This window comes from Carex rostrata, chromosome 9 (assembly GCF_964058835.1).
Source record: "Carex rostrata chromosome 9, lpCarRost1.2, whole genome shotgun sequence".
Lineage (NCBI taxonomy): Eukaryota > Viridiplantae > Streptophyta > Magnoliopsida > Poales > Cyperaceae > Carex > Carex rostrata.
Genome location: NC_135926.1, coordinates 2804040 through 2829986, shown reverse-complemented (window position 1 = coordinate 2829986; position 25947 = coordinate 2804040). Strand labels below are relative to the sequence as shown.

The window sequence follows — 25947 nt, the reverse complement described above, 5'->3', positions numbered from 1 at the left end:
TGGTAAGAAGTTATTTGAAGGGGCATGTGATAACTTTTTTTTAACTATTTTAATTGGACAAAAATACATAGTCAACGAAAATTTCTTTTATCAAGCCATTATACTAGTATTTTTTTTGGTGTACAAGTCGACGAACACATCCATGAATTATCAATCACCGGGAACAAAACCAAACGCTGAGAATGGAAGATAAAACAACGTGAAATGAGTATTCAGATGTTATAAACAAATTAAGTACAAATATAAATTCCAAAGCCATTAAACAAAGTGAAAATAATATCTTATCTATGTCTATACAACAATTTGTTTATGAAATACGAGATCTTTAACTACTTAATCAAAACATGTAAGTTGACATAAACCTCAAAACAACAAATGAAAGAATAATTACAATAAATAAATATATAAATAAATAATATTATCTGAAAATTTCTAACTTATAATGTACATGAGCACCTAACTCCTCCAACGAGGCAGCATCTGACGAAACGGCTTCTTATTAACTGGTATAAACTTGATCAACCATCCAAGCGGCCAAGTAATTGCTGCTATACCAACACAAATACTCCATTGCTCCCAATTCAACATTTGTGTACCAGCAAACCGCCTCAACACTTCCACCATCAATACTTGTAGCAGTATCGTCACCGCAATTATTGCCAGAAACATTTTGTTCCTTAAGATACCCTCAAATACATTTTTCTTCTCTAACTTTCTTGAATTGAACTCATTAAACACTTGGCAGAAAACAAATGTGTTGAAAATGATCGTGTTGTTTACCTTTTCAGTGACGCCAAACATCTGCTTACCCTTGAATTGGAATACCAACAACACTACAACCTGAAACAGAGCTTGAGGCAACAAGTTTCTCCACATTACACGTGTAATTAGTGGCTCGGTTCGACCAACTGGTTTTCTCTTCATTAGCTCCTTTGTTGGTCGGTCTGTGGCTAAAGCAAGTGCTCCCATTGTATCCATGATTAAATTAACCCATAATAATTGCACTGTGGTTAGAGGCACTTTACCGGATATGACAACCGAAATGAAGTTTATGACCAATGCCGCTACATTAACTGTCAGTTGGAACTGAATGAACTTTTGAATATTGTTGTAGACACATCTACCCCAACTCATGACGGTGACAACGGTGTTAAAATTATCGTCTAGGATAACAATGTCAGAGCTCTCTTTAGCCACTTCAGTACCTTGTATACCCATAGAAAGACCCACATCTGCTTCTTTGAGTGCCGGGGCATCGTTCGTGCCGTCTCCTGTTACAGCTACAACATGCCCCTTCTTCTTGAGGCACTGGACAAGTAATAGCTTGTCAAAGGGAGATGACCTTGCCATGACCCGTATTTTGTCTGCAATCTCCAATTGTTTATCTGGCGAGTAGTTACGAAATTCCTGACCTTCTACCACAACATCTACTTCGCTGTTCTCGCTTATGATCCCACATTCTTTTGCAATAGCACGAGCAGTAAAAACATTGTCACCTGTGACCATTTTGACCGTGACACCAGCATGCTTGCATGCTTCGATGGCTGCTTTTACTTCCGGCCGGCATGGATCTTTTAGGCCAACCAACCCCAAAAGAATAAGACCTTCATCATCAATCTTAGGTGCCTCTCCTTCATTGGTTTGAGACATTTCTTCAATATTCTTGCATGCGAAGGCAATGCACCGAAGGCTCGAGGCAGCCATGCCTTTGATTATCCTCTCAAAATGTGACTTTTGGTCAAAATCCATGTTGTAGACCGAACCATCGTTGTCGTAATAACTTGTGCACCGATCCAATATCATCTCTGCTGCACCTTTCCAGTGGGCTACAAATTTTCTATTCACATTCTCTGAAATTAGAACTCCACTGCGTTTTTTCTCTGAATTGAATGCCTCGACATGAACAACTTTGCTACGCCTCTTCAATGCATCGGTATCCATACCAAGACTCGATACTGCCCAATAAAGCAATGCTTTCTCTGTCGGGCTGCCAGATATCTCCGGCACAGATAAAGAATTATTCTGATACACACTACCAGTGGTGTTTAACCCAACTCCTTGACACAACAAGTTAATAACTCTTGTATCAACCGACTCAACCACACCGTCTGTCTTGACTGGCTCTTTACCAACCCAAAACTGTGTAACAGTCATACGGTTTAAGGTCAATGTACCGGTTTTATCGGTACAAATAGTTGTAACCGAACCCATAGTTTCACATGCCGAGAGATTTCTGACCAAGGCATTATCCTTCATCATTCTCTTCATTGAAAATGCAAGAGTGAGATTAACAGCCAAGGGTAATCCCTCTGGTATGGCAACCACAATTATTGTCACCGCTTGTTGGAATATATTTACCAGTCCGCTAATAATATTATTAACAGAAACCTTATGCTTGTCGAATTCTTGCACGCCATTCTCATCCTTTGTATTTCCAGTGAAGTATCGTATGGTCAACACAGTAAACACTAATGCTGCCACGGTGATGCCGATTTTGCCAATGTTTGATGTAAGACCCTGGAGGCGCTCTTGAAGAGGTGTCGCTTCATTGTTGTCATGAGTTATGGTTTTCATCATCTCGCCCCATTCTGTGTCTGTGCCGACAGCGGTTACCAGCATGCGCGCGTAACCGTCAACCACCTTAACACCTGAGGTGAGAAATGGTTCCCTTTCAGAAATGTCAATCGGATGTGTCTCGCCAGTCATACTGGATTCATCCACCTGTATATCCACAATTAAAACAACAATCATTATTTCGGGTAGAATTTTAAAAATATTGTCTCACCTTTTGACAAGAAAGTTAATTATTACTATGATTTTTCATTTAAAAATATCATAACTAAATTAATTTCTAATTGTATATTGTATGACGACATTTTAACTCGAAGACTAAGAAGTTATTTTTTGTTATAAATTTCATGATTTAAATCTTGAAGGGTCTGTTGGAAACGGGACTCGGATTGTGGATAATATAGGAGAGGAGTTTATATAACTTTGATATATTCTATTATTTAAGAGGAGTACAAGATTCGAGTACAAAGTTTCGATGTATTTTTCACTCACTCCCGCCTCACATTTAATTCATGCCCTACGCCACACGCTCAACATCTATTTATACTATCCTAAAGTCAGTTAGAATATTTCTAGATGAGTGAGTCTATGGTACTATGCATATTACGGGTTGTTACCATGCTACGGCTCTATATTTGAGTTTTCAAATCCTAACGGTCGATCCGAACCGTTCATCTTGTTCTCCATATTAATGTGTTTGGAGACCAAATTTTACATTTTTTGAAATTTTTTTACTATCTTTTTAGATTTATTGAAAATCACTGTTTTTGGATGGTCCAGAATTTTCAAATCAAGTGATTTTCTAAATATCTAAAAAAATAGTAAAAATTTTTCAAAAAATGTAAAATTTGGTCTCCAAACACATATTAATATGGAGAACAAGATGAACGGTTCGGATCGACCGTTAGAATTTGAAAACTCAAATATAGAGCCGTAGCATGGTAACAACCCGTGATATGCATAGTACCATAGACTCACTCTTTCTAGATTATACTTTGTACAAAAGTCTAGACAACTTTAAATATAAAATAGCATAAGAGAGATTTCTACCGCATTCCATTATTACAGATTATGTAGGTCGGTTAGAAAGTTCTAGAATTTTATAGAGTGAATTTTGGGCCTCTTACAAATTGATTTGGATTGGCGCTATAACTTCAACAGGGTCATCACATGTGCCAAATCATAGTTTCCATGTGTCATGACTCATATGAAGTCATTCAAATACATCACCACTTTAAGCACTAGGACATTAATTTGAATATTAAAATAATAATTATAAGTGGTAACATGGATGTGCCCTTATGAATCTAAAATAAGTCTCCTACATGGAGTAAATTCGGATTGTACGACAAAATATAAGAGACAGATAAGTATACCGAATTGTTTGGCAATTGGGTAAAATAAAGTGTCAGTTTTAAATTTCAATAACAGACTAAACAGTCCAGAACATATCCACTCTGTAGTTCGGTCTGATACTAGGATATTCTAATTAATATCAGTAATGAACTAATGATCAATGCCAAACTGGAAAATATATACTGGCCAAACTTGAAAGATGTATACATCAGGCTGGCAATTCTAGATGTGTGAAATTGTATTGTGTCGTTTGGGGATAAAATTCCATAATTTGAAGTTTTGAAGTGAATGTTACATTTAATGTAATAAACAATGAGAAATAATGTAAACTTTAATATCATGCTTTTTTTTAAAGGATACAAATGCATGCCATTAATAGAGTACTATTATTTGTCTAGTTATTTCAACGACTAGATAATTATGATCTAAAAGGAAAATTGAAATTGGAAATTGGAAATCCAGCCTGTATATTTAAACCAGAAAACTTAAATTGTACATTAATAGGCAATAATGATGAAGTTGTTTTTCTTATATTACCTGCAAGGAGTGCCCTTCAATGAAGACCCCATCTGCCGGTACCTGATCGCCGATATTCAATAGCACAACATCTCCGACCACCACGTCGAATATCGATATCTCCTGTCTCCTGCTCTCTCTGACAACAGTCACTGTGATGTTATCACACTCGCTCGCTAGCTTGTCGAACCGCTTCGATTGCTTGAAATTACTGACAGCTGATACAACAGTGACCAGAAACACCGCAAGGAAGATGCTCACTCCATCGTACCAGCCGTTCTTGATACCGTGCTCCTTTATACCAAATCCAAGGGAAACCGCAGCACAACCGGCTAGGAGCAACAAAAAGGGGTCACTTAATGCTTCCCAGACATGAACAAAGAACCCCTTGGGTTTCTTTTTGGGGTATGTGTTGGTACCGAATGTCTCCTTGCGTGTGCGTATTTCATCATTGTCGGAAGATATACCGTTGTTTGAGTCAGAATTTAGTTTTGCAATCAGACCGGATGCTCCACCGAGGTCGTGTAGATCCTCGGCACGCTTTTCCTTGACTAGGTGGTGGATAGGTTGATGATCAATCCCTTTCAATGAGAGGAATGATTTTGGAGGAATGTCAATCGACACGTACCTGTTCTGTTTCTGCGATAATGTGCGGCATGTGATGATTACGGTCAACGCAATGCGCCACCGTTTCTGTGGCAGGGTGAAGCTCACGCTACCTGTTCGAGCTAGGAAAACAGATGCATAATCCATTAAAAATGGCTGATGTGAAAGAAGAGATGATGAAGTTGTCAAAGTTATAGCAAAGCTAGGACAGATTCAACGAGTTAGATGTACAATTGGTGACAATTATATATATTGGAATGAATGGAATTTTGATTGTTTGAGAGATGTTCCTTTTATAACAACAAATATAATGAATCTACTATGAAGCTTCCGAGTTCCGAAAGTTTAAAAAAAGAATAAAGAGAGAGTAAAAAAAGGAAGACAGCAACTAAATTAGCTAGGTGCGGGTAGACATTAAATTTTTAGTTCAGATGCACTGTAATGCCTGACCGTACGTATAAAATGAGATTTGAGTTAGTCCGTTTTAATGTAATACGAATTTTAAAGCAAAATATCTAATTTTAAATATGTATTGAATTGATTTTGATTCAATTATACATGAATATTTTACGCGGTCATATAATTTAGGGATATATATTTCTAAAATTTGGTGCTCATTTGTAAACAAACGAAAATGAACGGAAATAACAGTGAAATTTCTTAATCCAAGAATAGGAATATTATAGTTAAAACCCCATTAATTTTCTTGAAGATTTTCCTTAGTGCTTTTAATATAAACAAAAATCAATTTTCTCAACATGACAATCTCTCATATTATATTCAAAAGATTATCGCTCCTACCGACCTAAATTAGATTTATAAAATGTTAAAATGGTTCTCTCTCAGAATTCGACAAGTAAAATTTCTAATCTGATAAGGATACTACGCATTCATATATAGTAAATATTTAAGTCCGATATCTTACCCAACTGGTAGTTCTTATCTGCAAGACAAATCATTTTTCTTTTTTCTACGAATAAAAAAAACATTCGATATTGAGAATTTTAATCATCCTACAGAAACATATCGGCGCCGCATCTTCAAGCCGCTTGTATGAAATCATGATTAAGTTCAAACTGGGCCTGACTCGGTACTCGATAAATGGGCCGGGCTTTGATTCGGATAACTTCTACAGAGCAGCCAGGTTGCTTAGCCGCGTTGACCGCTACAATACCTTCGTCCGAAAGTTCTAATCAATTATCAATAAATGGGGGACAGTTGGTCATACGTTCATACGCCGTGTTGAGCGGATAAGATAATAATAAAGTTTTTTAAATATGTATTTTATTTAAACTACTTTTCTTTTGTGATGTTTTCAAACTATTTTTGAAATTGACAATTATATGGATAATATGTTATTGGGGAATGAGTCCGACTAATATTATGATGTTATAATTTTAGTTTAACTAGTTAGTTTTTATGATTTTAAAGTCTGAATAGTTGATTTGAACCGCTTAACATATTCTCCATTAATATTTTTTTAGACATCAAATTTAATATTTTATGGAATTTTATTACTATGTTTTTAGATATGTACAAAATCACTATTTTTAGATAATTATGGACCATCCAAAACAATAATTTTGTATTTATCTAAAAAAACAGTGAAAAAAATTGATCTACAACAATTTTAATATATGGATCATGTTGAGTGGTTCGCATTGACAGTCTAGACTTTGAAATCGCAAAAACTGTCTCGTTTAACTTAGGCTGAAATTATAATGTTAATGACATTAGTTAGACTCTGGAGGAGATTTCATATATATTGTTTAAAAATTGTGAAATTACGTACTTTTTTATGATGTTTATGATATTCTATATCTTTCTAAATTTCAAACAAAAACTTTGCCTAATTTATTGTCTTTTTTATTAAAACTTGTTAATTTTTTTTAAAGTGTTACTTTACTCTTTATTAAAAAAATTAAAAAATATATAGCTCGTGTAAGAGAAATATTTAGTTTTGTAATTAATATTAATTTGTGAGGACAAACTATTCATTTTGTGACACATTGTCTATATATTATAAGTAAAAAAATAAAATATCTGTCCTGGCACATTAGAAGAACTAAGATTTATCTGACACAAATTATATATTATTTTTATTTTTTTTAATAAAGAGTAAAATTAAAAATTTACAAATTTAAAATGAGTTTTAATTGAAAAGACAATAAATTGAGTAAATTTGTAATTGAAATTTTAAAAGAGTACAAAAGATATTATCACTTTTAGAAGAGAAAAAAGATGTAAATTCGAGATTTTCAAGGGTATATATTAAATTGCCACTATGTTATTAATTTCATGTTCTTTGTGAAAAATAATAGGGTCAATTTGCACTGTCTTATTTTACATATTTGTTTCGGCACTTTGGTAGGGCAAACATAATGTCTCATCAACTGAATTCAAATTTAATCACATCCATCACCTAACGGTATCCTTTTGGTATCAATCAACAAGCCAATTACTTCAGTATCAATATTTTGGTACAGTAATCCCTGATTTAGATCGAAACACTGTTGAGTTCACTCAATTTTTTTATTTTTTATTTTTTTCAATTTGTCCTTTTTGTTGAAGTGATCTGACTATACTAATCTCAAACAAGTTTTTCAAGAGAAACCAGTAATCTCACTCCAGCTATGTGTCACAGAGGCAAGATCTTTCAATATTTTTCCCACATATACTAAGGCCAGAGTAATACTGGCTGTCAATTTAAAAATTAAATCAAAGTGTCAACCTTAATCTAGGACTGAACATTGGCTGGTTGTCAAAGAATACCGGTCCGGTAAAAATATAAGCTACAAATAAAATTCTGCAATTAACCGAAAATATCTAAACAAGTATACAACAACAACAACCATCAAGCCTTTAATTCCAAACAAGTTTTTTTTTTTTTTTTTTGAAAGCTTGGTAGAAACTACCAAAATTGAATTAATAAAAGTGTTTACAATCACAATTCCTACGTTATTTCACCAATTGCTATGTTGTAGCATAAATAACCCTGTTTATATCTCTCTGCCTTCCACAATAGCGCAACCACAATTGTGCATCCTCTCTTGCTCTATTCGCCACCAGCCAAGGTGGAAGTTTTGAGTTCCTGAAGATAACTTCATTCCTCTGCCTCCGTAATGACCATAGTACCGACATCACTCTTGTGACCCAAATTCTCTTTCGTAAGCCTGATGCAGTGTACAACTGCCTTGAAGACTCCCAAGTATCATGCATTGACTCCTCAATTCTGATTAGGTCTCTGAATTTACTCCACACTTGTTGGGCATTCGAACAATGAAAGAACAAATGATGGGATGTTTCAAGGTCACAATCATCACACATAACACAACCAGGCTCTGAATTTATTCCCCTTCGTTGCATAACTTCATGAGATAAGATTCTATTATTCAACAATTTCAAACAAGTTGAGATAGACTAAAAATGAAACTCACTCACAATTATAAAATAAAGATAAGTAGTAATAAAGTAGTAATAAAAATAAAAATGAAAATGAAAAAAAAATATAAACAAATATATATATATAAAACCCAATTTTCTCCGCAAACGTCCACTAAGGGTCGGTATATTTAAAACTCTGTCCATTTCCAATTTTAGCAAAATTAACCCTGGATTAAGAAACTATGCTTCCAAAGTTCCAAGTGTTGAATAAAACTAAAAAAATCAACCGAACAAAATCAAAGGCATCCAGTAGTTCACAGTGACCATAAATAAGTCTTTAGTTTTATTGATTCCAATTTTTATAGAGAACAGATACTAAACACAACTAAAAAGATGAAGAAGATGAAAAAGATGAAGCATTTCTTGTTTTTTTCTATCTTTAAAAAAAAAAACATCTCAATTTGAAATGATGGGCATATTCATTTAAATAACAATTTAAACTTCTGTGGAATATTGAATATTGAGACGTTTTTATGGAGAAATTAGCTATTTTAGAAGTTGACATGGGTACACTAGAAATTTTCCCTAAAATAAAAGATTAATAGATAGAAGTTTAAAATAAGATTAAAGAAGAAGTAAATGAGGAAGGTTGTTTGTTTTAGTGAGAAAATAAGCAACATTCATTCAAGTTTTAATAGCAAAATTATATATTTAGAAGATTTTAATGAATATAACAACAATTATTTTAAATTAAATGAAAATTTTAAAAAATAAATATGTTGACGAAGAAACGAGTAACTTAAAAACATTGAATAGGTATACCAAATATCAGCAATTCTTAAAAAAAAAAATAAACGAGATAAGAAATTTCTCGGGTGGCTTCCAATTGAAGCCCAGAAATTCACTTTATTGGCTTTTGTTTGGGTAACACTTGACGTGTTGACCTTTTTAATTTCTTTTGTTAGGCAGTTGGTCCGAAATGCCCATCGAATGACGAATCGCTCTATTTTATGTCAGTCTTTTTCCAGAAATTGCCCCCAATTGTGAAAAAAGCAAGAGTGAGTCTATGGTACTATACATATTACGATTTGTTACCGTGCTATGGCTTTATATTTGAGTTTTCAAATCTTAACGGTCGATCCGAACCGTTTATCTTGTTCTCCATATTAATATGTGTTTGGAGACCAAATTTTACATTTTTTGAAATTTTTTTACTATTTTTTTAAATTGATTGAAAATCACTGTTTTTGGATGGTCCAGAATTTTCAGATCAAGTGATTTTCTAAATACCTAAAAAAATAGTAAATTTTTTTCAAAAAATGTAAAATTTGGTCTCCAAACACATTAATATGGAGAACAAGATGAACGGTTCGGATCGACCGTTAGAATTTGAAAACTCGAATATAAAGCCGCAGCACAGTAACAACTCGTGATATGCATAGTACCATAGACTCACTCAAAAAGCAATATCAGATAAGATGTTCATTATGTTCCCTTTTTTTCATGAGAAATTTCCAAACTTTTGCTCTAACTGTTCACATGTGTTCCTCGTGTTGTAAGTAATGCACGCATTTGCATTTTTTAAAGATACATATTTGTATGCGGACTGTGGAGTCATTAATGCATTGAATTGGATACAGATTATATTTAGGGCCTGTTCGGTGCGCTACTGTGCGCGTGGGAAAAAAAAATTCATTCAGACTGAATTTTTTTTTTTCCCACAAGCACAGTAAAAATTAGTTCAATTCCCATTCCCATTCCCCATCCCATTTAAACGCCGAACACGCCCTTAAAGTTTGTGGTCTGGCGGGTTGGATTTATTTGACTTTGAAAAATTGTCACCTTACGGGTTGGATCGAGTTGGTTCGGGTTGGATCGAGTCGAATTGGATTTCAGATCGTCCAATTTGAATTACGTACGACTTTCGGGCGAATTGGGTTGGATCGAGTTTAGATCAATTTATTTGATTTTTCAAAATTCAAATTGAAATGGTACGGATTGTCCCACATCTGACATTTTTTTTTTTGGATAAAGTTAGATTTATTACATTACAGAGGTATTAGATGAGTTGAATCAAGTTCGAATTGAGTTAATCTAACTTTAAAAAATTATCGAGTCACGAAAGAAGACAGTTAGTTAGAAAAAAAGTTCTAAAATTGTTGATTACTTAAAAAAGTTGAGAATTCAATTTTCTTTCACAACTTTGCAGTTTCTGTAAAAAAAAAAAACAAAAAAGAAGTATCAAGTTATAACTCGGATCATGCCGAGTTTTGGTTTGTCCAGTTTAGGTTATGTTTGGGGCTCAAAATAAGAGTAATAAAGTTGGATCGATTTTGTGTCGATCGGTTTGATTTAAAAAAAAAAAAATCTAATCGAATTGAATAAAATTTGAATCAAGTTGAAAATATTTTCGGATAAGATCAAAATTTGTCACCTCTAGTCCTCAATTGATATATACAATTTAATGTTGACATTAAATGAGTCATATTTTGATATACAATTTAATGCTTTCCATTTGACCACCATATATATAGTTACAAGAGCTTGACCAAGCACGAATCAGGTACACCTGTTTTCGAGTCATATTTTGATTCTTCTACGCCGAAGAAAAAAAAAAAATGCTTGGTGCTTAGTTGCACCAGCAATTGCAAAGGACATGCATTTAGTGTAATAAAAATTTCAATTTAATTTGTAACATTTATAGTCTAAAAAATTATGATACATTATAGTATTGTAAAAAACTTTTAAAAATCCTGGTATATTAAAAGCCACGACACTCTATTATATAACCATTCGATCAAATATTTAAATGGTTTAGATCTTCTCGTTGCAATGCGTCTCTCTACAATGAGTAAAATAAAATTAAATAAATAAACATATAAAGGCGTCTCCTCGCTTTTATTTTCTCTTCAGTCATTCTTACCATTTTAATGTCAAGGTTTGAAATTCGAATATAAATCTTTTATAAACAATTAAATCGAAATTAGTAGATTAGACTTCCATCTTTCTATCTCAAAAAACAGAACAGAAATACATTGTTTCCATATACTTTGGTATTCTAAATATATGGCATGTCATAATAGGATATAACAAGCATTTTATGATTATAATATATGACTTGACGTGATAAAAAATATATATTATTTTTTCAAATGATACAAAATGTATAATAAATAATCGAAAAAAAATGTTACTCTATGACACATGACACACCACATTTAGTCACACTGGCCTTGTTAGGCAATTAAAATAAGAATTTTAATACTGATAACAATCTTTCATAATAAAAACAAAGGATCTATCTTTTTCCTTGACAAATAAAGAAAATAAATTTACTGATTTTTCAAGTACATATGTTGCGGCCGCGTGTCTCAATTCTTGTGATTCTTTGACCCAAACATGGTACAAAAGAGCAGCTATCAAAAGACACTGGTGAAATTAAATATGGATTCAAAAGCACCAGAGACAGAGAGGCCCCATAGCAAATGAAGTATATGGGCCCATGCGTTCTACATAAATGGAACGTTACACAAGCAATTTGCTTAAAATAGTACCATTTACCGGGATAGTATTGGGCCTAGCTCCTATATGGAACATGTTTCAGTGAATTAAATGTAACTGGTTCATATGTTTAATATGGCCCATGCGTTCTATATAAATGGTATTGTCTAATCAATTTGCTTGAAATAGTACCATTTACCGGGACAGTATTAGGTATAGCTCCTATATGGAACATGTTTCAGTGAATTAAATGTAACTGGTTCATATGTCTAACGAAGAACAAAGCATGTAACACGTTCTGTTGCTTTTTGGGACAAAATTTTAAATTTTAAATTTTAAACTGAGAGGGTTGAAATATAAAATATATAATATATGACGACTGTAATTTAAATTTAAGTTTTCACAATTACAACAATAAAATTATAACTACTAGTCATGTTTGAGTGATTCTGAATAGCACTAATTCAGATTTCCTATTTTGTATTTGAACATGTTTGCCAATATAATTGCTCTCCCTTGAGTTAGCAACTATTATGGTATTCTAACTAATTAAATATTGGGTTAGGTTTGAGTTAGCGGTTTTGGGTTAGTTGCTAACTCGACTATTCTTTCTTTTCATCCAAATACACATTACAACACGTATTTAGCATTTTATGAGAGAATTAAATCATTTAATTGTTATGTTTTTAAAAAGTGTAAAGAATAAAGTTTTTTTTCTTCTTTGAAATGAAAGGCCTATCAGTTTCCTTCAAATCTCTATTATATTATATATAATTTTTCTACTTTGCGAGTTTTGAACTCGCAACTTTTTACATATGAGCTTTGTGTCTTTGCCACTAGACGAAAGACTGATTATTAAATAATAAAGTTATTAATTTGTATTTACACTAATAACTAGATTCACTCTGGGTCTTAGGTGTTTTTCTCAGTGGAGAAAATTAATACTTTAGTAGAATAACATGATTTCATTATTGCAAAATTATGGGTCAAATTTATAAATTTTACTCAGCTAGATATGAACATTTTTAATTTTAGTTTAAGTTTGATGTTTCCGACTATTTTTCTAGAAAATATTTTCTTCTTCTATCAAATCTTGGCTAAACCGACAACCAAATTAATAAATATCTCTCTTGATTCTTTTCAAGAACGGTCTGATGGACATTGATGATATTCAGTTCAACGTCTGATTATAACCGTTCGATATGTATCAAAATTTGAAAAGATATATTTTTTAATTCGTTTGAATTAAGTTCGCTCGAATCAAACTCCAACTAAATATCAAATCGAATTTGGTTCGAGTCCCATCGGACTGCCCTCCTACTGACAACCAAACTAATAAATTTTTTTTTTTAGACAACCAAACGAATAAATTCCTTGTTTCGCAATTTATATCGAGTAGTATCCCCAAGCAAAGAGCAAAGCAATTTCCACAAGGCCAGGCATACAGCAAAGGGAATTAGAACAACAGCGACCTCAGCAGCAACCTAATCTTTCTTGGACTTCGCTCCTCACATGCCCGATGGAACAACTCAATTGTTGACCTGTTTAGACAGGGTCTACATACACCTTAGAATCAATAACTGTTGATTTACGGAATTTGTCCGTGATGTCAGTGACTGACTCTACATGAATACAGCACTACATTGATTCAGGGATTTGGAGGGGAGCTAGTCAATGCGGGCCTACCTAATTTCGTTGACCCTTGCATGCATAACCGTGCCACAGCTGCGGCGAATAACGACATTTATTAACAAACCAAGAAGCACAAGCACAATTGTGGACAAGCCTAACATGAGCTCTTGACATTTTAGACCCTTTTAAATTGGTTAACTTTGCAAGCTATATTTTTATAATTTTACAAGTCTATACAAAATTTACCCAAATTTTCATTAATATTAAAAAAAATAATAAATTTCGCATTCTACATACCGTTTGACAAAATTTTGAAAAATATTCAAACCGCAATTTTATTTTACGGTTTTAGACCAATTTTCCGCAAATTAAATCCATGGTTTTAGCCCCTCCAAAATTGCAGAACAAATTCACAATTTTGAAAAACCAGAAAAAAATTATGGTTCCAGGCTAAAACCGTGAATTAAATTCACGAAGACTCCAATTTCAATTCCTCTCACAAAATTATTATTTTTCCAAAAATAGAAGGATCACAATATTTATGTATTTATCTAGAAATGACTTTTGAAACTGGATCAATAACTCAGTTTTTAAATATTTTTATTTTTTTCCAATAACACAAAAAATATTTTAATTTTTCTTAAAACCGCAAAAAATCCGACCTGAAAAATATTGATTCTGATTATTTATTGCGGTATTTCTAATAAATCAAATTATATAGTATTTCATCAATAAAATATTTTTAATATAAAAAATAAATAAATTTTAAACCAGAGCACAAGTATTCCATCTAAAATATATATTTTTGGATATTAATAAATTTTTTTGATGTTATTTTTCATATGGCCCTCCCATATTTTTTTCTTCAAAAGAAGTTAAAAAGGAGAATTTCAATTCATACCGTCTGATTATAATTTAGACCAATCCGATCCACACATGTAGTAATGTACAAAGTTTTTTAAAAATTTGTGCTAGTATGTATCGAGCAAACCATCAAACTAAAAAAATGAGGCATCTTAGGATATGAATTCATTGAAGACCAACATATAAAGGGAATTCAGAAACTGGTATCTTATAAGGAGGCATATATATTGTAAATATGTAGGCTTGCGTTTGGATCACCTAAAAATAGAGTTAATTTTGATTACCTCCACTGTTTTCAAATTTTTGTGATTCAAACAAAAATTAGCAAATTAAATTAGCTCAAGAATAACTTTATTCTACTAACCCATAGAAATAATGAATTAGCAAGAATAGAGCTGGTGAGGTTAGTGATATTAATAAAATATTTGATTCCTCTCAATTAGAGTTAGTTTAAATATTAAATTAATATTAAATAAAATATTTGATTAATATTTAACAAATATAATATTAGATTAGTATTAAATAAAATATTAGTTTAAATATTAAAAGTAATACAATATTAATTTAAAATATAGATTAGTATTAAATAAATATGTCAAATTAGATTAATATTAAATAAAATGTTAGATTAATTTAAATATTAAATGTAATATAATATTAGTTTAAATATTAAATGTAATATAATATTAGTTTAATTAAATGTAATATAATATAAGTTTAAATATTAAATTAGTATTAAATATTAAATGTAGTATACTATTAACTAAATAGTAGACTAGTATTAAATAAATATAATATCAAATTCAATTAATATTAAATAAAATGTTAGATTAAATATAATATAATATTAATTTAAAAATGTAATGTAATGTAATATAATATTAGTGTAAATATTAAGTGTTGAATGTAATATAATATTAATTTAAATATTAAATTAGTATTAAATAAAAATAATATCAGATTAGATTAGATTAGTATTAAATGAAATATTATATTAAATATAATATAATATCACTTTAAATATTAAATATTAAATATTAAATATAATATAATATTACTTTAAATATTATTAGTATTAAATAAAATGTTAGATTAAAAATAATATAATATTAGTTTAAATGTTAAATGCAATATAATAATAGTTTAAATATTATATTATATTAGCTAAAATATTAGATTAATATTAAATAAATATAATATCATATTAGATTAGATTAGTATTAATTAAATTTTATATTAGTATTAAAATATATTAATTTAAATGTAATATAATATTAGTTTAAAGATTAGATTAATTCAATGTTCTAAATAGCGCGCTATAGCGACGCAATAGTAGTGCTATAGCATTTTCGAACCTTGAACGCTAAGCTATGAGATAAAAGTGTGCTATTTCAGCTATGACCACTATAGCGGTAATAGCGGTCCACTATCTGTGCTAAACGCTACGCGCTATAACGCACACTATGCTACATAGGCTTTCATATAAATGTTCAAACTGAAAATTAATTTTAAAAAATATTTTTTTAAGGTCCAGATTGATTTTGCTTTTAAATAAAAAATGATAGATAGTTTATTCCATGATTTTTATGTATTTTTGAATAGAAAAAAATATGTAGTTTATGTAATGATGCTTAGGTTATTTTGAATGAAAAAAGATAGATAATTTATGATATTATTAGGAATATTTTGAATAGCAATATGAAATTTGTACTGGTTCTTGCAATATGAATATTCTAATTTCTTAATTAATTTTGTGTGACTTATTACTTTATGAGACTTTAGATAATGCTGATAATTAGTAGAAATATATAGGATATAATTTTTTGAAATAAAAACGCTATGTAGAACAGCTTTTGCTATAGCTATGTTATTCGCGATAGTTTTTTTCTTAGCCTTTCTGCTATAACGCGATAATCGCTATTTAGAACTTTGGATTAATTTAATCATTATTTTATTCATTTCTTTCATTCCTATTCTAAATATACAATTCAAACAATATTTTTACTATTCCAAATAGTTTCAAATTAGCGCTATTTTTAAATACTCGAATTAGCACTGTTTTCAACCACTAATTCAAAAATTATTATTTTTGCACAATCCAAACGTACCCGTAAAAAACAAACTGAGAATTAGAGAAGAGAACCGAAATAAAAGAGCAAGAAAGAGTCCAAGAAAAAATAAAAAAGGCCGTACTTAGAGATGGCATCATGTGCAGAGGCAAATGTCTCAGCTGCCGTACCGGGGACTGGAACACTGACACATCTGTAGAGAGTATCGCGTGTGGCTTGGTGATGACATCATCATCATCCCTGTCTTGTGAAATTCATAACGAGACCAATTATTGGGGTGCACTAGTTTATACTCTATTAATTCTAGAGCTGCTAATGAGTTGAGCCAGCTTGTGAATTAATAAGTTGAGTGCTTCAATATTTCATAATGAATTGAATTGAAAACTGAAAAAGTCCGAACTCGACTCGGTTCGATTTTGAAAGAGAAAAGCTCGGCTTGGCTTGACTCGGTTCGCGAACTGGCTCATATTTTGAAATTATTAGCTAAATTTTTTCAAAAAGAACTTATTTAATTCATATAAACCTTGGCATTCTCATTATGTGGTTGGATTCGTGTAGATTTGAATTGAACATACAATTATTAATTTTATAAACATTCATAATTTAAATAGATATATTTTTCAAAATTTGTCCTTTTTTACAATAATCTATTTAAATATGAATATAACCATCCGGGGGAATTTCTTCCTGCATTTACAAAATCAAAATACATGTTACTATGTTAGCATGTTATTAATCAGATTATTATTTTGTTATTCTGTACGTAAATTAATACACAAGGTAAATTTAGCATCTGAAAAATTATTATCCTTTCAGGAGCTGTACCTTCGCTTGGGATGCGTCGGTTCTGGTAATTGACCAGACGTGCCAGCTTCACTGAAGAGTAGTGTTTGTGTTTGGTCCTCTGATTCAATTCCTCTTTGCATCGATTATTGTAAAAAAAGACAAAATTTGAAAAATATATCTATTTAAATATGAATGTTTATAAAATTAATAATTGTATGTTCAATTCAAATCCTACACGAATCCAATCACATAATGAGAATGCCAAGATTTATATGAATTAAATAAGTTCTTTTTGACAAAATTTATTTAATAGTTTAAAAATATGAGTCGGCTCGTGAGCTCACGAGCCGAGCCAAGCTTTTGTCTTTCAAAATCGAGCCGAATTAGAGCCGAATCATTTTGTTTTTCTCATTGAGTTGAGCCGAATTTGAATTCAACCTTAATAATTAGCAGCGCTAATTAATTCCTCATTTCCTCCTATACGCAAGAGCAGATCAGCAGAGAATCTCTGGGAAAGAGCTGACTTAATTAAACAGACCAATAAAAAAGTATCATGTTAATTTTTCAAGATAGGGAACCAACGAATTTGAATTCAGACCCTCCCCGGCCATACCGTAATAGGGAATCTTTTACAATTACTGGATTCTATCAACGAATCATGGATTCTATCAAAAGGGTGTTTTGTACCCTCACGTGCATGTGCGTTATGAGGAGATTATGACTCGACATGGGTTGCAACTTGCAAGTGGTGACGTGACATACGCGGCTGTGGGGGCTGTGCATTTGTATATATGGAGCAGTACTGTACTGACGAATGTATTATCTTGTGTTATATATATGATAAACTTATTATTATGGTTACCTGGATGGAAGAGAACAACTAAGAACAACTTATTATTACGGGCTTCTCTTCAAAAAGGAAAAAAAAAAAGAAAAAAGAAAAAAAGAAAAAAAGAAAAAAAGCAAACATGCATGCATGCAATGCAAGCTAGCTAAGTATGTGTACCAGGCTATAAGAGCTCTATTGAATATTGATAGCATATATATATATATATATATGCTCACAGGCCAAATCCAGATAATTTGGCGCAAGCATGCATGCAACGCAAGCTAAATCTGTGTACTAGGCTACAAGCTCTTTCATAACAAAAAAGTAGCTTAATTTCAGGCCAAATTCAGATTTGGCGCAACTCGCAAGCATGCATGCAATGCAAGCTAAGTCTGTGTACTAGGATACAAGCTCTTTGATAGAAAAATATTGCTTTCAGGCGAAGTACAGATTTGGCGCATGCAGCAAATAAGGTTTTCCTAAAAAAATAAAAAGAAGAATGAACTTTTTCTTTTTGATCTTTTGTTGCTCTAGATTATCGTATATGAAGTGGAATTGTGTGTTTCTTTGTTTTTTTTTTTCCCAGGAAAGGAATTGTGTTTCATGAACTTGCTATGACATTACATATTATCACACTACTGTGGCCAAATGGGCAAATCTAGATTTAGAGCTGCCTAGATGGACACTAATTTTTCAAATTTGTATATAGCTGATTTTTGTAATTTAAATCACATTTTTATTAATGTAGCAAATCATGAAAGCGATCAAATCAAAATTTGGGGCGTAATTTATTTATTCCACTAAACTTCTTGTTTAGCTTTCGAGCGTTACATAGACAACTTACATTAAATAATTAGTGTAGTGCAAAAAAAAAAAAAAAAAAATTAAGAAGACCAAACCAAAATTTGCTACAGGACTTGTATCTTCCGATCGACCTGATTCATTCTCATAAGAAACACGTCTATATAATTCTTCTTTTATGATTTTTAAAGTATCAATCATGGACATCGATACAATAAAAGTACGTGTGTTATGTGATGGTTTACTAATTCTATTTATGTATTAATTAACCAATGAATGCATGTAAATGATTGTATAATAAAATCAATTACCTGCAAAATCATCAAAATAATAGAAACTTGTCTTTTCCCCTTGGTATGATAGATATAATTTAGGTCATTTATTTACTCAAATTAATCTTAAGCTTTCAATTGATTGATGCATTAGAAGTTTCTGGCTAGAGCATCTAGAGTGGGAAAAATGGAACGGCGGAGCCAGCTCCGTCATGGAACGACATGGTTACGGGACGGAACGACACAACATAGTTACTTGTTGTGACTCGCGTGTTCCGTGCGGTGACCATTCGCATATTGTGACCATCTTTAGAAAATTTGACATGGCATGACACGACACGCGAAAGATTTAGTCATGGCACAGCACGTAGTCACGTGCAATTATGACTGTTATATCTTGATCAAATGATGAATATTAAATAAACTAACCTAAATTATGATTAAATGGTCACGCGAGTCATATTTGATCACGGCACGTTTAGGCACGGCGTAACTATTCGAGTGCCGTGATTATCCCTTAACATTTTAGTCACAGCACGACACTTAAAAAATTAACTTGGTCACAACACAACACGGCACGAAACTATAATCACGACGTGTTAGTAACGATGCAACACGTTTTTTCCACTCTAAGAGCATCTTCAAATCAATCTTACATGTTGGGATTTGATTGCATAATTAAACTAGCCATATTTACTAGAATTTCAATGCATATTACTACGTACCTGCAGTTACCGCTTTAAATTCACATGGAATTAAAGTACGCGTTTCATGAGTCATGACATGTAAATTCACATGGAATTAAAGTACGCGTTTCATGAGTCATGACATGACATGGGTAAATAATAAGCAAAGCGTATGATATGTACATAAAGGAGACTAGCATGCAAAAGGGATTTCCAAGGCGACAGAGATATGAAGTTGGATTTTCGTCATCTCTTGCTCTGCTCATAACTTAAAAGGTCTGGTCTTTTCCTCACGTGAACCTTCAAATAATTCTTTGGTAGACAAAAAAAAAGTACAATGTATTCTCTCTCTCTCTCTCTTTTGTTTTAAGAGAACTTTGGTACCGGCCACGAACCAATATTATATTAATAAGATAAAGAGAACTTTACAGTACCAAATTAAAACAAAACAAGAACTTGATGACCTCTCTCAGAAGTAAACCAACAAAAAAAAAATCCTAAATCCTAAATTTGTAACCTCGACATCATAAATCTTGTGTTCAAAATTAGTTCCAAATCAAAACATCCTCCGATTTAACAACAACAAAGTAAACATTATTCGCGAGAAAAAAAAAGTATTTATGACGGTATTCTCTTGCGAAAAGTACCGTCACGAATAGGAAAACATATTAAAAAGTTATTTTTTACTCTCGCAAATACTGTTTTATTTTTGAATTTGGATTCGACCTCATTTTGTTTGATTTTTTTTTTTTTTGATTTAAACAATGCAAATACTAGTTCCAAACTGAGGCAAACGACCCAAAAGCTAGACAATCCAAACCCAAACTGATATGTACTCAAATGACTCCAAATTCAAAAATAATTTGAATCCGAGACAAATTCAAACTTGACGCGGCGTAATTTAAAATAACTACGACTTTTGGTCCGACAGAGATTGAAAGTAAAATTTATCAACTCAAACATACCAGCAGCTAACCTGAACCGTCTAATTCTTAATTAACCGAACAAAATGTGCTTGTATAGAAAACCAACTTTTGTTCTAATAAGACAATATTTTATGTGCAGAAGTTAAACTACATGCATGCTCTAGATTCGACTATGAAACTTTGTTTTTTTTAAAAAAAAAAAAAAATGAAGAATTGTGCTTGCATAGTATAATATTGAGCCTCTTGGCCTACGCTAAAACAGAACTGAGACAGAGCATGGATCCTACAGCAAGCAATTCCGTAGCGTTGATTGAAGAAATCAAGTTTCAATCACTCCTAACAGCTCCGACGTAGAACATTGCATAGTAGCATAGGTCCACTTGTGGGCACAAGTAAACATTTCTCTTTTGGAAAATTGTGACTTTTGGAACCAAATGGAAATGTGCTGTGTTACTGCAGTGTAATCTTTTGGCTTTGGTTCAGTACGTATTTACATGGGTGAAAATAGAGACAAGAAAAACCTTCACATACGGCCAAACTCCTCTGATCTTCATGACAAAACATTTTTTTGTCCTTTCTGGTAAAGGACAAAATCATATCTATTCAAACTTTATCACATTATTTTTGTTACACAAGGGTAAAGCGATAATGGAGAGATTGTATAGTACATGTACAAGTCAAGCAGGCTAGCTGGGGTTCATTTATTGTAGTGCACTCTGCACGAAAGCACAGCAACATCTTTGGCTGGTCTTTTGCAAATTCCAACCTAAACAGTATACCAAAATGGGAATGAATTTTTGAATATTTGAATTTTGTGTTATCTTAGTATAAATCTAATTCTCCTCTCCTATGAAATCTGGTTATAGATCTTTTGCACTTTAGCGTGCCGATTGAGCTGCATTTACATGTTTATGTTATTAAAGTTGCATCAGTACATATATACTGGGCTTTGAAGATATGTTTCTACTGGTGTTTTCTTATAATACTGTATTGTATAGGAGTCTATATCGATTTATTTAATCTCCTTGGAGATGTGCAAATGTTCAAACAACTTGATTTTCTCGACAGATTTTGGACGTTTAAATGAATAATTATTTATTTTATTTTATTTTTTGCTTAGCGAATATGCGTGCTCTTAGTTGTCTCTAGTGCTTGTCATAATGAAGCTCGTAAGTTTACTGTAGTACATTACTATCTCTCATTGGCTGCGCATGCTCTGTTTACCTTAGATGCTGACTAATTAAGATATTAGGCTGAAACTAGCCGTTTGACTAAGAATGACAAATTGTCTTTAATAGCTTGTGCTGAATTTTGAAAATCCATGTCCTTTATCAGGAGATATATGCTAAATTTTTACAATTATTTGGAATGAGAATGACAAACATATTTTTTTTTCTTCAAAAAGCATTGTAATAGAAGCCTATATTTAAATCCTGACATCATGTATTCATGTGCCTCCGTCCTGTCTTTTATACAGATCAATACCTGAAATAACCATACTCAAGTTATTATGGAAAGCCTGAAGCCCTGAAAAGCAAAAAATTGATGGCATATCAGTCGTTTCCACAAAAAAAGCTGATCCACATCAGCTGTGAATAAAGCTTGTGAGAGTGATGCTACTGGTATGCATATTAGAGATGAATCCGTACTATGGATTCATTCCTCTATTTCTTTTTCTTTTTTGAAAGTTGCTAGGCAAACTGCCCTAGCAACAATTTGTATTAAAAAAAAGATGAAAGTATTTACAACACCTCAGCGAGAAAATATACAAATAATTACAACTCATCAATTTTCATATCTCTATTTTCAATGTTTAAATAGTTGATCTGAACCGTTAAACATGACCTCGATCCATATAAAAATGTACTTCGACATCAAGTTTTACATTCTTCAAAAAGTGTATCTATTTCATCTTGCCAAACAGAATGGGAAAAATACCTATACCTATTTCTAATTCCATTATTTGTAGCTGAATATATACCATCAAGCTATGTTACCTGATACTCCTAGAAACCCATCGTATCCGTGTCCGACATGTATCTGGCACCGACACGCCTTCGACACGGCCATGATATGTATTAGACACGTCAGCTGGCGCATCGCCTTATGTGGTGTATCCTTAGTTCTTTGATACGGTCTCCGACATTCTCTGACTCGTCTGGATACGGCCTGGACACTGACCTGACACGTCCGGATACGCTATGGATACCGTGTAGTTCACCTGGTCCATAGCTGCTCCCTGTACACCGCGCCTGCTGTGGTCCACTCCGCTAGGTTGCTGCTCTTGGTGCACCCAGCCTGCTGTGAATCACGTCAAAAATTGGTTTTTCATCGCGACAAGGAGGAATCAAATTGGGATTTTGACTGACAATGCCAAAGGCATTAACCACTACAATACTTTACCTTTGATGTTATAATCTAGTAGTGTTTATATTTAATGTATATCCAGAACTTTTGATATTTAATTTATATAATACAAGTATTATTAAACTAATTATATAATATAATAGGCATATTGTATCCTTGATTTTTGAGAATTGCCGTCTCGCCATACCCGTGTCGTATCCGACACAACATCCGTACCCGTATCCATGCAACATAGCCATCAAGTGATTATACTAAAAATTGAATAATTTTCATGTTGGTATTGTATTTTCTTTGGCCATTTTAGCTTCAGTGGATAAAATGAAAACCATTAACATGATGTTAAATAAAAAATATGCATTGCAAACATTTAATAATTAGAGAGAGTTCCATTAAATAAACATAAAATATTTAGAGAAAAGACTATGAAAACATAGAGGCAGAAACTGTTAAAATGTGAAATAGAATTCAAATTATAATGGCTAGTTTATTTAATAGAATAGAAAATAGCGTATTGTAGGAAATGGTGCTTTGTAATTAATAGCAATAGGGAATAGTGCATTCCAACGGCTAGTTTTTGAATGCTTTGTAACTATAAATAGGACCACATATAAAGCTGAAAAATAAGATTGGAGTACAATTTGTTTTCTTAAACTCTTCTCTCTTGTCTTACAAGAAATATATAACATGGTATAAGAGTCATAGATCTAAATTCTGCACAAGTGTCACCCAAACTAGCAAAGCTAATCGGTACCGGCAAGAAAAAGAAGAAGTCAAGAGCCAAAGAGCCATGAACTCAATCAGTCTTAAGAAAATAGAGTCAAGAGCCAAATAGCCAATAACTCAACAAATGTCAAGAGAAAGAAGGATAAGAGCCAAAGTAGTCATTTCTCTGCAAATTACCAGAAAATCGGTAACAAAATTTTAATATTTGTTTTTATCAGTAAATAATAAAAAAAACTGTTTTGATCAGATTCATATAAAAAAAATCTTTTCCGAAAAATCAAACAACCATGCAAAAAACTCTGCTCTCACCAATCACCAAAGCAATCCCAATAGTCTTTCAAATTACAAAAAAAGAGGGCCACACCTGAGATCGGTGTTGGTTCTTGTATCCTAATATCGGACTGTAAGGGTGGAAAGTGGCGGAGAAAAGAGGGAGAGGTGAATTGGATCGGACTAGGGGAGATGTATCTTCTCTTCACTCAAGTGCCACAAACAATTCAATCTTGATGCCATGACATATTCTCCAACAAATCATCGGAATACTTGCTAACCAAATTTAAAATAAGAGCTCATGTGGTACGGTATCTCATTATCAAAAATTTAATTTTTTTTGACCAAATAATTATAGATATGGGTGCAACAGATCATATATTTGGTAACAAATAATTATTGTCAAACCTCAAACCAACTAATGGTAATAAATATGTCTTAGTTGCAAATGGTATGAAGGCAAAAGTAAATGGCATAAGAGAAATTAACTTATAAAATAAACAAATTAAAAATGTTTTATATTTAAAAATATTTTCCGTAAACTTCATTTCTGTAAATAAATTAACACAAGAATTAAACTGTAATGCAATATTTTTTTTATAAAAACGTTGTATTTCGGACTGGAAAACCGGCACAAAGATTGGTGAAAGATTTCTTAAAAATGGACACTATTTTTTGAACTCCAAATTAAATTTTTGTGCTTCCGCAAAATTCGTTAAATCTGACCTTTGGCATAAAAGACTTGGGCTTCCTTACGATAAGATTTTAAATAGTATCTTAGATTTTAAAAGTTTGAATTGTACTAATTGTGAAGTATGCAAATTAGCAAAATAAATAAAGTTTTTTTTTTCTCTTTCTATTAACAAAAGTGAAGCTATTTTTGATTTAGTGCATTCCGATATATGGGGACTGATCCCATATATTGGATTCATCAATTGGGGACTGACCCCAAAAATATTTATTGATGACTTTTCAATGCAACTTGGCTATATTTACTTAAATCTATAGTTGAAGTCTTTGATTGCTTTTATGAATTTTTATATCCTATAGAAACACAATTTAATGCAAAACTGAAAATCTTTATATCGGATAATGAAACATAATTTACAAATAATAAATTTTGAAGTTTCTTTAGAGAAAAAATGTATTATATACCAAACAACTTGTATAAATACTCCCGAACAAAATATAGTATCGAAAATGAAAAATAAACATCTATTAGAAATGACACGATTTTTTTTATTTCAAAATAATGTTCCTAAAATGTATTGGTCGGATGCCATACTTTGTGCCACACATTTAATTAGTAGATTGCTTAGTGATATTTTTAAAAAATGTTCATTAGTAATTCTTTATCAACAAAAATCACTTACAACCATATGAGAGTATTTGGTTGTACAAGTTTCGTACATATCAAAAGAAAAACAAACTTGATTCTACATCACAAAAAACTATTTTCTTAGGATATTCATCTTACAAAAAAAGTTATAAATGCTATGATCTAATTAATAAAAATAAATATTTCTTTCTAGAAATGTTACAGTTTTTTGAAAATGAACCATATTTTAAAGGAAAGAAAATAATTCATTAAACATATACAGATAATCAAAATGACAACCAAAAATGAGAATATTAGTGACACCTTAGATAATTTAAATCTTGTTCCTATAAATAATCATCAAGTTGAGACTAATAATTAAAAAAATGAGAATATTAGTGACACAAATGAAAATGAAATGGAAGAAAATCCAACGGTTAGAAGATCATCTAGGGAACGACAACCATCAA

At 31.9% G+C, this 25947-nt stretch overlaps 1 protein-coding gene across 1 annotated transcript; it reads right to left on the bottom strand.

Annotated features, from left to right (window-relative positions):
• Nucleotides 1-243: 243 nt before the first annotated feature.
• On the bottom strand, nucleotides 244-5435 carry LOC144559566 (calcium-transporting ATPase 7, plasma membrane-type-like). Its single transcript, XM_078308627.1, has 2 exons — nucleotides 4465-5435; nucleotides 244-2721 (listed from the first exon to the last, which is right to left on the bottom strand). The coding sequence occupies exons 1-2, from the start codon at nucleotides 5194-5196 to the stop codon at nucleotides 457-459; spliced, it is 2997 nt and encodes a 998-aa protein (XP_078164753.1). The 5' UTR covers nucleotides 5197-5435; the 3' UTR covers nucleotides 244-456.
• Between the last annotated feature and the right edge of the window lie 20512 nt (nucleotides 5436-25947).